This window comes from Equus przewalskii, chromosome X, assembly GCF_037783145.1.
Source record: "Equus przewalskii isolate Varuska chromosome X, EquPr2, whole genome shotgun sequence".
NCBI classification, from domain to species: Eukaryota; Metazoa; Chordata; class Mammalia; order Perissodactyla; family Equidae; genus Equus; species Equus przewalskii.
Window position 1 is genome coordinate 34,280,802 of NC_091863.1, and position 12,919 is coordinate 34,293,720.

Below are 12,919 nucleotides of genomic sequence, written 5' to 3' on the forward strand. Positions count from 1 at the left end.
GAAAATAAATCCAAGATCTTAAAGTAATACATGAAAATACACTAAAATAATGTACAGATCAAGTAATACTTTAAAAAATTAAAGAAAAAATAATTCATAACTTATGTTAGTATAATTCAATACAGAAGTGCCATTTTACGTGAATAACTTAATTTCTAAAACAAATCCAGAAAGAAACAAATTCAATGCTTGTGCTTTAAAAGTCCACATACCATACAATGCATCATTTCCTGGGAAAAACAGAAAATACATATTTCTTCTTAGAATTTATGACACTTCTTTATTTTGGAGCAGAAGGGAAAAGTTTCCACAATTGTCAAGGTGGAAAGTATTCATATAAAAGATATAAATAATTTCCTTAAAGTTAAATGTTGATTGAACTTAAAGATAAAGTTGTTGCATAGTGGTGGGGCTTTTCACTATTTTCAGACGGATTCTGAGAGTTGTCATATTGAAAAAAGAAAGAAAAGGGAAAAAAATTCTATTACCACATGCAAAAAAAAAAAGAGACAACCCCAACCAATTGCACCACGACCGGATGGAGGAGCTCAGCTGACACACCAAGACAGTCTGTGTCCTAGGGAAGCTTGGGGTTCAGCTCCTTTTACTTCAAGAGAACCTGAACTGTGAGTACTCTTTGATTTCCACTACATAAATAGTCCTTTAATTTTAATTAAAATTTGATTATCTGAATATTAAAAGTGAAACCTGCTTCGTGGTGACTAGCAACAGTTTGCTTTCAGAACCCTGAGTAAACTGCTTGAATGATACCTCCGCCTTGACTTGAGTCAAATTGACGCTGTGTCTTCTTAGTTACTTGAAGTACTCTAGGACACTGGAGGTATTTAAGCATATACTATCAATATTATCACATATTTATACTGTATTTTGCATATTGCCATAAAGACTTGCAGACATACTTGAATCAATTAAAAGTTATTTTCATATGCAACAGTTTATTACCAATGTATTATAAATGATCTACAATATTAACTTTGTTAAGTTATGCTGTCTCCCTATTTTCAAAGATAGTATTTTCTTCTTTATTATATTATTACTATTTTATGGTAATTACCAGACTAATTAAACTTTAAGTTTGGTGTTTCAGAAGTAAATAAGGTGAATATTAGATAAAAGAAAAAGCAAAATACACTTTAGTTAATTCAAGTAAAATTTTAAAAAATGGTTTTTTTTACAGATTAGTGGTTACCAAAGGAGAAGGGGGTGGGGGAAAGGTGAAAGGGGTAAAGGGGCATATATGTACGGTGATGGATAAAAACTAGACCATTGGTGGTGAGCACGATGGAGTCTATACAGAAATTGATATATAACAATGTACACCTGAAATTTACACAATGTTATAAGCCAATATGGCCTCAATAAAATAATTTAAAAAATAAAAAGGTTATGAAAAAAAATTCACACAAAAAGATAGTTTTTTTAGACACAGTTAAATTTATAACAGAACCTAATGTACTACTGATAATATTATTTCCCAAGTAACATGTTTTCAATTTTCATTCTGTATGCAGCAATTAACACAATTTTTGAAGCATAGCCTGAATGATTCAGTCATTGTCAAGTCAAACTACAAACAGTGAAAGGTTGCTATCATTGCCAAATAGGTACGTATTTTAACATAGCAATGTGATATTTTCGTAAACATACCCCAAACTGCATTTAAAAAGCTTTTGCTCACTGGAGGCCACAGTGGAATCTGTTTGGTCCTGCCCTCTAGTACAGAAGCTTCTACATGAGCCAGTTGAAAAATATCAATAAGGGTAGAGTGGTGGTGGATACAATGCAGCACTAACACAGGGTTGCAAACTTCAAGATTTGCCAAGTAATAACATTAAAAAACCATTTACCATCTACTATCAGAAACCCATTGTGACCACTTCAATATAGCACACGAGTTACAGGTAACGTCCACTGGGAAATTAGTCCACTATGTGAATGCAGTGGTTTGTTTCTTGTCTTCACTAGCCATTCTTAACAAATCAAATAAGCAGTTTTTAAAACATCAATAAATGGCCTTAAGAACAGTGGGTGACTGACACATTGCAAAGGAGGCCAAAAATCAGCCATAAATTTAAAACAGAATCTAATCTGTTAATTTGTCCATAAATGACTGGTCACTAGCCATCTAATTCATGGTTCTAAAAGATGGCTACTATTAAACAAATGCATTGCTTTTGCCTTATTATCTTTAAGCTTAGAAATAAAACAAAACCAGAAAGGTTTCTTGGTGATCTCATCCAACCATTATTTATTTATTTTATTTGCAGATTAAAGCTGAGGCAAATGGTTTCAGGAAATGTGCTTTGTGCTAACAGCTTTCTAGAAACATCTTGATTATGACTATCAGGGCTAGAAGTAAGTTTGAAAAGATACGCTCTGGGGGATGTGTTGAACATTCTGATAAATGATTTGTGATTCTGTAAACTCCAGACTTAGTTAATTAGAATTATGGACATAGAAAACAAAAAAAAGATTAATATGTTTTCCAAAGAAGTGAAGCTAGATGGCATAATCTCTTCTTAAAATTGCTAATATGGAGAATGTTAAAGGAATTGTGTCAAAATACTGCTGACAGAACTCATCGTTAATAAAGAAAATGCTGATCATATGTGACTAGAAGGGGGGAGGTTTGGTGAAAAGGACCATGTGCTCTAAACAATAGACAGATCTGAGTCTCAACTTGGGTACTGCCACTTAAGGGCTATGTGGTCATGGGTAAAGATCAAAACCTCTTGATCTCTCATTACCTCTTTTGAAATACCTACTTCACACAACTGTTATAAGGATTATGCAAATGAAATAATATAAATGTGCTTAACACACCACCTGGTACACAGCAAATGCTAAATAAGTATCAGTTAATGGTTTAGCCATCTAGCTCAAGGGTTCAATTCTGACTGCACATTAGAATCCCCTGAGGAGCTTTTAAAGGCAACCATTGCCTGGGGCCCATTCCAGACCAATTAAATCAGAAGATCTGGGGATTGAGCCAGGCACTGATAGCTTGAAAAAGATCTCTAGGGGATTCTAATATGCAGTCAGGATTGAGAGCCACTGAGTCTCTTCTACAAAGTACCCAGTTGGTGGTACGAAATCTCTGGTGGTAAGACCCTTATTGCCTCCCAAGATAGACTGTTTCATTCTAAAAAAGCATTTCCTTAAAAGGAGGCAACATCTGTCTCTGCCATTTCTACTCACTGGTCCTTGTTCTGCTTTCTGAAGATACATATCACAAGGTGAAATCCTTTTCTCCATGGCCTAGTGAAGCGTTCATATCTTCAGGGTAAAGTGCCTATTTCCTTCAAATTGCTCCTATGACACAATTTGGGCTTTTCTCCCCATTTGCTCTCTGGCCTTTTCTAAGTGTGCTGCGAGGATGAAACACTGTATTACAGGTGCAGTCCTACCAGCTTGGGATCGAACCAGATTAGTAGTAACAATCTCCATTTAAGACACTCCATATCTATGAATTCAGCCAAAGAATGGCTTAGTTTTTGTTGCAGCTGCATCACACTACTGATACGGCACCCGCAGTCAACTGCAATTGCATTTCTGTCAATGTAGCTACAGCCCTTCCTGTACTTGAATGGTGGATTATAACATCCACTTGTAGAACTTTACATACTTTTCTACTAAATTCTCTCTTTCATTCCACAATATTTATTGTGCTAAGCACTTGGTACACAGAGGCAAACAAAACAGTCTTGGTTCCTAACCCTAACGGAGTTTAAAATATAGCACGGGGGAAGAAAAAAACCAACTACTTACAGATGAGTTTTTAAAATCATTTCAGCTATCCCAGCTTTCAAAAAAATCACATCACTTGTCACGCCTCAGGCTCCCTTTCATCAGTGGCTATGAGATGTTTCTACCTGAGCCTCTGTGAGTTCTCTAGGTAAGCACACAACACAGGTCCCTCTACAGTGCCCTTTTCCTCTTCCTGGTGATCTAGATTACATTATTGCTGCATTTTTTGGCAGCCTGCCATTCTTCCTAGATTGCCCTTTTAGAATTTCAGATCACCAGAAACATTCCTGTAAGTTTCTATAAACTCTGTGAAATCTGTCTTCCTGCAGTTGAGACACACGACAGACTACACTCCGCGCTGCTGCCTCCTTCCTTCCACTGTCCTGAACTCTGGAGACAGGCTTCCACCAGTGATTACATAACTTCCTCTTCACCAGCCAGTTCCTCTTCCCTGGAATCAACTTTTCCCCTTTACAAAATTTTAAAATCAGAATTTTAACTTCTACCAAAATAGTTTCTTTTTGATCAAACTATAGGTAGAGTTTTAAGAAAGGCTAAGTTCTTCCACGTTTTTCTCTGTGTATAATGTCAGATCAGGAGATTAATTATTGTAATTCAAATCCACTTTACATTGTAGCATTCAGAGCTTGAATGTACACTCCTGCAAAAAATGTTTACCAAGGGCAGGGTCTCTCTTGTTCACCTTTGTTTTTCAACCAGCACTTAGCCAGGTGTGAAATATTTACTAAAATGAGATGAATCAAAAGGTGTTTTTTTAAAAAAACCTTTTATTGAGGTAACATTGGTTATAACATTAACCAATTTCAGGTACACATCATTATATTTCGATTTCTGTGTAGACTAAAAAGGTGTTTTTTTAAAAGCTAACTTTCATTAAGCACTTGCTATGTGCCAGGGTAAAATTCTTCACATGCACTTTTCATTTCTACAAACATGAAGACTTAGAAAAGATTAAGTTGTTTGCCCAAGGTCACAGAGTTAGTTAGGCCTGATTTTGATAACCTTGCTCTGCATGTCTTTATGTTATACCTGCTGAGGCTGCTGTAGAGAAACAGGCAGTCACTCTAAGAAAGGAATGTGATGAGACCTCCTGGAATCCCCTCCTCACGTCTTCTAGCTCTTTATCACGGCCTCTCAGACTGAGCTTTTCATAGCAGTCAATGCCCGGGAAAGGGCCAATAACAAGGAGTATTGCTAACATTCTCTGCTGCCACAAACAAGTAGAATTCACACACTATCTCTTATAAGGTTCTAGCAAGTCTCAAATTACCGAACGCAAGGCATATTTAAACTGCAGTTAGCTACTTTCAAACTCTTGGATCGCACATCCTGTTTCCCATCGATACTATAACTCTGGGCTCTATGCTTCCAGGTCAGGAGACTGAGCAGACTCGGCTTTGTCTGGCTCCTTTGCTCTCCAGTGCAGCGCTACAAGAGTCGGCCTAATGAGGCAGGCGGGGGCTGTGTGCTCTCTTGGTCTGTTATGTTAATTGCACGCCTCTATAGGCAAATGATTTTAATACCCTCAACTTGGTCTTTGGTTGAAAAGAAAGAAATTTAGGACCTTTTCCTCTGTTCCCACCACGGAATGAGACTGCCACAGGTTATCTGTCACATGCCATGTGGCAATATGCATCAAAATAAACGAATGCCATATTATGAGGGAAGGGGTCAAGGCAGGAAGCTGTGGGCCCACAGCTCACTCGTGGCTAGAACTGCCTTTAGGGAAATTGATGCTCACCTTCGAAAAATATGGGCTGTCATTTCACCTCCATCTCTATTCCCATAACAACTTCCCTAAGAAAAGACGATCTCATAGTTCAGTTGTTTATTTTAATATAATAAATGAAACAAACCTTGAACATTTACCACAGCCACAGGAAAGGTTGGAACAGGACATTCCATAAGATTCTACTATATTTGCTGCTTGTTTTGTGAAACCAAAACGCTGCCACATATATAGTGTAGATACCCAAATGGTCCAAAGTAGGATAAAACTAAAGTTTCTCACGATATCTGAAAACAAATCATTACTTACGCTTTGAGTTAAAGTAGCTGTTATTAAATAGCAAATAACTCAATGTTTGGCATTCTGTCGCAGGAAAAAATCTGAAGACGTAAAAGCTACACACAAGGAACATGTCATTTAGCCTCTTCACTATTTGATCCCTACAGAAGAATGAGAAGTCACACTGTAACAATGGCGACCACTTCAGTCAGCAGCTGGCCTTGCTCCTCCCAGGGAGTGCACTTCATTACTAATCACAGCAGCCAAGTGCCACGCAACTCCTCAGGAGCATCAAATTCTACTGCCTGTCTCATGGACGAAAAATTACTCTCTAGTGTGTTAACAACATTCTACTCTGTTATTTTCATCGTGGGACTGGTTGGAAACATAATTGCCCTCTATGTATTTCTGGGTATCCACCGTAAAAGAAATTCTATTCAGATTTACCTACTTAATGTAGCCATTGCAGACCTCTTACTTATCTTCTGCCTCCCTTTCCGAATAATGTATCACCTTAACCAAAACAAGTGGACGCTGGGTGTGGTTCTTTGCAAGGTTGTGGGAACACTATTTTATATGAACATGTACATTAGCATTATTTTGCTTGGATTCATCAGTTTGGATCGCTACATAAAAATTAATCGGTCTATACAACAACGGAAGGCAATAACAACCAAACAGAGTATTTATGTTTGCTGCATAGTATGGACAGTTGCGCTTGCTGGATTTTTAACTATGATTATTTTAACCCTTAAGAAAGGAGGTCATAATTCCACAATGTGTTTCCATTATAGAGATAAGCATAATGCAAAAGGAGAAGCAATTTTTAACTACGTTCTTGTGGTAATGTTCTGGCTAATTTTCCTACTAATAATCCTTTCATATATTAAGATCGGCAAGAATCTATTGAGGATTTCTAAAAGGAGGTCAAAATTTCCTAATTCTGGTAAATATGCTACTACAGCCCGAAATTCCTTTATTGTACTAATCATTTTTACCGTGTGTTTTGTTCCCTATCATGCCTTCAGATTTGTCTACATTTCCTCACAGCTAAATGTGTCGTCTTGCTATTGGAAGGAAATTGTTCACAAAACCAATGAGATCATGCTGGTTTTCTCATCTTTCAATAGCTGCTTAGATCCAGTCATGTATTTCCTGATGTCCAGTAATATCCGCAAAATAATGTGCCAGCTTCTTTCTAGACGATTTCAAGGGGAAGCGAGCAGGAGTGAAAGCACTTCAGAATTTAAACCAGGATACTCCCTGCATGATACATCTGCTGCAGCTAAAATTCAGGCTACTTCTTAAAGCACTTGAGGTAAACATATTAAAAAGAATGATAAAATACAGCCTCTTAATTCCTTGAAGAACTAAAAATTATGAAACAAAGCTCTAGCATTTATAAAGCTCAGATCTTCTTAAAGCTCTTTTCTTATGTCATATTTCTTTTGCTTAACTGTAAAATATTTCAAGTGAAAGAAAAGCTTACACTCATCACTAGATTTTAAATCTGTATGTAAAATCTTTTCAAAATATATTGTTAGGCTAACAAACTTCACATAGATTATAAAGTTAAGTGAAATTTATGGCTTTAACAACAGAATAATTAAAGAAGATGTCACAGTTTCTCAAATCACTAGTTATTCAAAATCAAGTTCTTCAAAATCAAGAATACTAATTTAAAGTGTGTTTAAAAGTAAGTTAAATGATTCAAGGACAACTTAAAATGTCAGAAAATATATGTTCATTGTCATTTAAAAGCGCCTGTATGATTTGCCACTGTATTCATTTATGCCTAAACCTCTATAACAGATGAAATGATAATAAAATTCTAATAAAAAATGAAATCATCCATTATCTATCACTGCTTAGATAAAATGGAAAGAATTTAAATACTGTACAGTAAAATCAAACAGATGAGCTAAGAACTCAAAAGCCTGGCAACAGTACTTAAAACTGCACCTTATTTAAAACAGATTTATAAAAGAATGATTCTGCCCTCTCGCACCACACTTTGATAGAGTGAAATGGAAGACGCGCACACTGCGATCCAGCAAGTCCACTACTAGGTATACAGTTTACAGAACCACTCAAACACGCATGCAAGAAAACATATGCAGTGATGCTCAGTGAACTACTGCTCATAATACTAAACGAGTGGAAACAACCTGAGTGAGTGTGTACTAGCAAAGGAATGGAGAAATCAACTGTGGCTCATTCACAAAATGGAGCACTGCACAGCACTTCAATGAAATGAACTACACCTGCATGCACCAACATGGAGAATTCTCAAAAACAATGTTGAATAAAAAACGACAACAGAAAAGCTGCAAAAGGATATGTAGCATATAAAATCATTCATGTAAAATACAAAACCACATAAAACAATACCATATTCTTTATGGATCTATACACATACAATAAAAATGCAAAACATGTATACTAATATACACAACATATACGCCAACTTAAAGTTAATGGTCACATCTGGAGAGATTTGAAGCAAACATGGTAAAATAGTAATGTCTGTTAAACCTGTATGAATATTTTTGGTTTATTTTTGAGTGTTTGAAATATTTCACAACCAAAGAAAACCTGTAGATTAGAATTAAAAGGAACAAATTCTGAAGTTTTCATGTATGTTCAAAAATGATTGGAGAGTAAGCCCTAAGGGAAAGGGCTCTTATTCATCACTGACTCCCCAGAGCTTAGTGGAAGTGCCCGGCAGACAGGAGATCAATACATATTTGTTGAGTAATTGAATGAATGAGTGAATGAATGGATGAATGAGACAGGGAAGAAGTGCTTAATAGAATTGAAAAAGTGGGTGTATTTCTTTTTTTCCCTAGTCAATGTATCTGGATACAGCTGCACAGAACATCATACAATCGTAATCAGCAGCTGTAATTAAGGCAACCATTCTCAAAAGTTTGGTCAGCATTTGTTCAGTCCTTTGGTCACACACAGGATCAGAATGCTGTTCAGTGAATATGTAAAAGCCTCTTATGACAAACTCTAAGGATCCATTCATAAGTTTCTGTCACAGAGTATGAGAATTTTTTATAGTCAGATACTTCAAACTTCAGGTAGGCCACTCGCTGGGAAATCAATAGTAAGAATCAGTTTTGTTAGGGCTGAATTTGTTTTAATGAGATTTGGCTTGTATATAATTAGTGCTCAGTTAGCCATATTTCAGAAAATGCACACAATTGGTTGAGTAAAGAATAGGTTCAAAGCAGAATTATATTTAAAAAACAAGAAACATTTGAGAGTAAAAACTGAAATTTGCAGAAAAATCAGAGGCTCAGAAAAAATAACATTTATATTAATTACCTTGCTCTGACAATGTCAACAAATACCACCTAACTGAAATTCAGCATTTGTATGATTTTAAAATATGACAATATTGATTTTCCCTCATGTTCCCCAAATTAAAATTTTTTTTACATTACTGGTAAACACTTCATATCTCTACATGTCTCTATTGTAAACAAGCATACAGTTTGAATTGTTAAATTACACTCTACTATTATTATCAGTTTTATGGAACATTAAAAGAAACAAATAGACTCATAGTTCTAGAAGCTGTCTCATTATTTAAATTCAGAGAGGGGCTGGCCCCACGACTGAGTGGTTAAGTTCACACGCTCTGCTTTGGTGGCCCAGGGTTTCGCCGGCTCGGATCCTGGACGTGGACATGGCATCGCGCATCAAGTCACGCTGAGGGGCGTCCCACATAGCGCAACCAGAAGGACCTACTACTAGAATATACAACTATGTACTGGGGGCTTTGGGGAGAAGAAGAATAAAAAAGAAAAGAAAGGAAGATTGGCAACAGGTGTTAGCTCAGGTGCCAATCTAAAAAAAAAATTAATTAATTAATTAAATGAGATGATCCCTATAAAGCCCTGCACAACGGCATTTTAAAAAAATAAGAAAAGTACATGGAGTTAATTCTTGCTATAATATTTGTGATAAAATAAATTTTGATAATGGATTTTGTTTACTGATAAAAGTTTCACTAATAACATATCTTAGGATAACCCGAGTCCTAAGAATATTTCTAAATTTGTAGAAAGACATGCTACTGACTTACCAAATTTCAGGCTATTTATTACATATAATCTTTTATTTCTTACTGAGCATTAGTATATGCAAGCAGGGAACACTGTCCCTACCTCCCCCAACCCAACGCTTAGTTCTAGAAGCATAGATAAAAAGGAAATTCAGAAGTACACACACATCCTCACCTTGCAAAAGATTCACAACAAGTTTCTAAATAGCATCTCACATATGCAAAACCAAACAAGGGCAAAATTAAAGGCCTGACTGCCAGAGTGAGACCTAAATGCTGAGTATTGCTGTTAGTTTTGGAAAAGTATTCTGTGCAGAGCCAGGTTTGACGGCGGTTGAATTTCTAAGATCAGGTCATAGAAAAAACATTCTGTTCTAGTACAGAAGGCTTTGTTTCCAACTTCTTTTTAAAATGGATTCTTCAGTCCTGCTGATATAAAAGTAGAACTAATATAATTACAACTCTTTGAAGCAAAGCCTTACTGAAAGTTATCCACAAGAGAAAACCAGCATGAAATAGAGTTCTCTCAACAGGCAAACTGGATTTTGCAGAAACATGTTAACGGGCTAATTATTTTTTAGCCTTTTGAAATACGAATGGAAATTAATTTTACCAGATATTAAAATAAATTCATATCCTTCAATAAGGAGAACACTGTGGAGCAGATGCAAGGATAAACTTATCAGTGGAACAGAATACACATTGCTCAGCAGACCCTCGATGGCATGAGATTATATGACAAATTAATGGCTCTCAAGAGGGCAGGAGCAGGAACAAATCAGAGGGAAACGTAAGATTCTGTTAGTCAAGATGTGCTAGAATCTTGCAAAGTGGGGTTAAGTGAATTTTTAAAAAGTTTCCTGAGTGACTCTCATACACTATCCTCCCTCAAAATCACTGCAAATAAGGGAGCCATCACAAAAGGATCGGGGAAGGAAGGGATGGATTAAGAAACAGTGCTGTGCTTATTTAAAATAGAAAGCCAATTTATAGCCTCACCTTGTATCACACCAAAAAAAATTATAAGTGAATCAAAGAGTTAAATGTAAATAATGAAACCATTAAAAGATTTAAAAATACATGACTATAACTCATCTGTGAATGGGAAAGAACTTTCTATTAATAAAGCAATACAAATAACCATAGGGGAAAATGCATAGATTTGACTTAAAAAAAGTACATTCTTTTTTGTCAAAAACCGTAAAGAAAAATAAAAGCAAAAGCACAAAGTGGGAAAAATATTCACAACAGACATGACATTTACTGGAGAGCCTTTTATGTCAGGCACCAACAGACACCATAACTTGTAAAGAAACTTGCATTTTTGATCAGAAGAAAGCATTTGAAACTCAGAACATAATCCGAATTATGTCAGCTCAGATGAGACAGAAACTAAGGCACACTCTCACGCTGGATGATGCGGTGTCTTTTTTCCACTGCTCCATGGCCCAAGTGAGAACACATGCCTATAAGCGGCTGCGGCAGTGCCACCCTTCAGTCTGGTTCTCAGATAAAGATGTGGAGGGCTAGTTGGGTGGTGGTAACAATAGACTTAGAGCTAAGAGGGAAGTGCTAGGTTTGTCCTAAACTTTTACTTTTCTTCTTATTTCTTCCCTTCAAGATCACATGCAAGGGAATGGGAAGCAAAGTAAAATATATTTATTTATGTGTCCTTCACTGTGCTAGGTGCTTGACATGCATTATTATCATTTAATCTTCAGTGCAGTGGTGTAAGCATCAACTGTATTTTACATATGAGGGGATGCAAGTTGGTAGACTTTCACTCCATAGACATTGTCTCTAAGTCAATGCTTTTTTCACTTTCATTTCATTCTGCCCAAGCACAGTGGTAATTACTGAGATGTTTTTTGTTTTTTAAAAAAACATAAATTGGCATTAATATGTCTTTGGGGCAAACAGTTCTGCTTATCACTCATCAAAATTGTGTGATGTCAAAAAACCAAAATCTTAAAGACTACTTTTCTAGCTATCACACACTTGCACACTCTGTGAAAGCTCTGCCTGAAACCAGTACAAAAGCATACAGGTTGAACAAAAAGAAAAAAGGGAAATCAAATTGTAGCATCTCACCCTTATTAATTTTGCTTCTGGCCCAGGAAATGCATAAAGAACCATCATAAGATGAGCTTTGGAAAAGGTTTCTAATTATAGTTTGGATACAGGCATTGATGACACATAGAATCTCTTTTTGCTTTAGTAAGCCATGCAAGTTATTTCAGAAGCAACAGTTAACTGTTATAGTTACACTCTGGCTTGGTAATTCCACATATAATTTTTTTTTAGTTATAAAATGTTTCAAACATACAAAAAAGGGAAAATACAACATAACAGGAAACTAAGCACCCATCACCCTAACTGGACAGATGTTAATGTTTTGGCTGCATTTGCTTAAAAGTTCTCTTGTACCCATATGTAATCCAGAAAGTTAGATATACTAAAGCTCATCCCGAGGTAGCCTCTTTCCTGAAGTTACCGTATATCATTGTGATGTATATTTTTATACTTTTATAACATATATGCCTAACAATTTGTATGAGTTTTTGTTTTTAAAATGTACACAAATAGTATCTTACTATTACAGCCTTTTGTAACTTTTTTCACTCAAATTATGTTGATACATGTAGGTCTCGTTCATCCATTTTTACTGATGCGCAGTGTTTCATTGTACAAATAAACAACAGTTCAATTCTCCATTTCCTCTAACAATGGGCCCTTAGGTAGTTTCCACTTTTTTGCTATTAGAAACCATATACAAGTGAATTCTCTTGTACACCCTGTGCAACCAGTGGAATTTCTCTATGGTTGACACCTAGAAGTACAAATGCTTGGTTGTAAGGGTACGTACATCTTCAGTTGATCACACTTGTGACAAATTGCTTCCCAAAGTGATTTTATTACTTTATACACCTATCAGTTTATAGACCTATCAGTACTAGTTAAGATATGAGTTCCTGATTACCCACATCCTCACCAATACTTGGTATTATCTGATTTACTAACTTTTGCCAAGCTGGTAGGTGTGATAT

The 12,919-nt window shown here is 36.0% G+C and overlaps 2 protein-coding genes across 27 annotated transcripts in view; one reads left to right on the forward strand and one right to left on the reverse strand.

The window, feature by feature from the left end:
- CASK (calcium/calmodulin dependent serine protein kinase) overlaps positions 1-12,919 on the reverse strand; it is a 361,743-nt gene that overhangs the window by 141,327 nt on the left and 207,497 nt on the right. The window lies entirely within an intron of this gene.
- Positions 496-7,644, forward strand: GPR34 (G protein-coupled receptor 34). 4 transcript variants are annotated; one of them, XM_008507512.2, is made up of 5 exons: positions 538-626; positions 744-841; positions 1,533-1,625; positions 2,289-2,376; positions 5,891-7,644. In XM_008507512.2, the coding sequence occupies exon 5, from the start codon at positions 5,969-5,971 to the stop codon at positions 7,103-7,105; it is 1,137 nt and encodes a 378-aa protein (XP_008505734.1). In that variant the 5' UTR covers positions 538-626; positions 744-841; positions 1,533-1,625; positions 2,289-2,376; positions 5,891-5,968; the 3' UTR covers positions 7,106-7,644. The 4 variants fall into 4 exon arrangements, with proteins under 4 accessions (XP_008505733.1, XP_008505729.1, XP_008505734.1 ...); XM_008507511.2 differs by lacking the exon at positions 744-841 and having other exon boundaries at positions 496-626; XM_008507509.2 differs by lacking the exon at positions 2,289-2,376 and having other exon boundaries at positions 541-626.

Bases quoted from the DNA above. Each gene is read 5' to 3' on its own strand.
- GPR34 (XM_008507511.2), top strand. From the start codon at position 5,969: ATGAGAAGTCACACTGTAACAATGGCGACCACTTCAGTCAGCAGCTGG.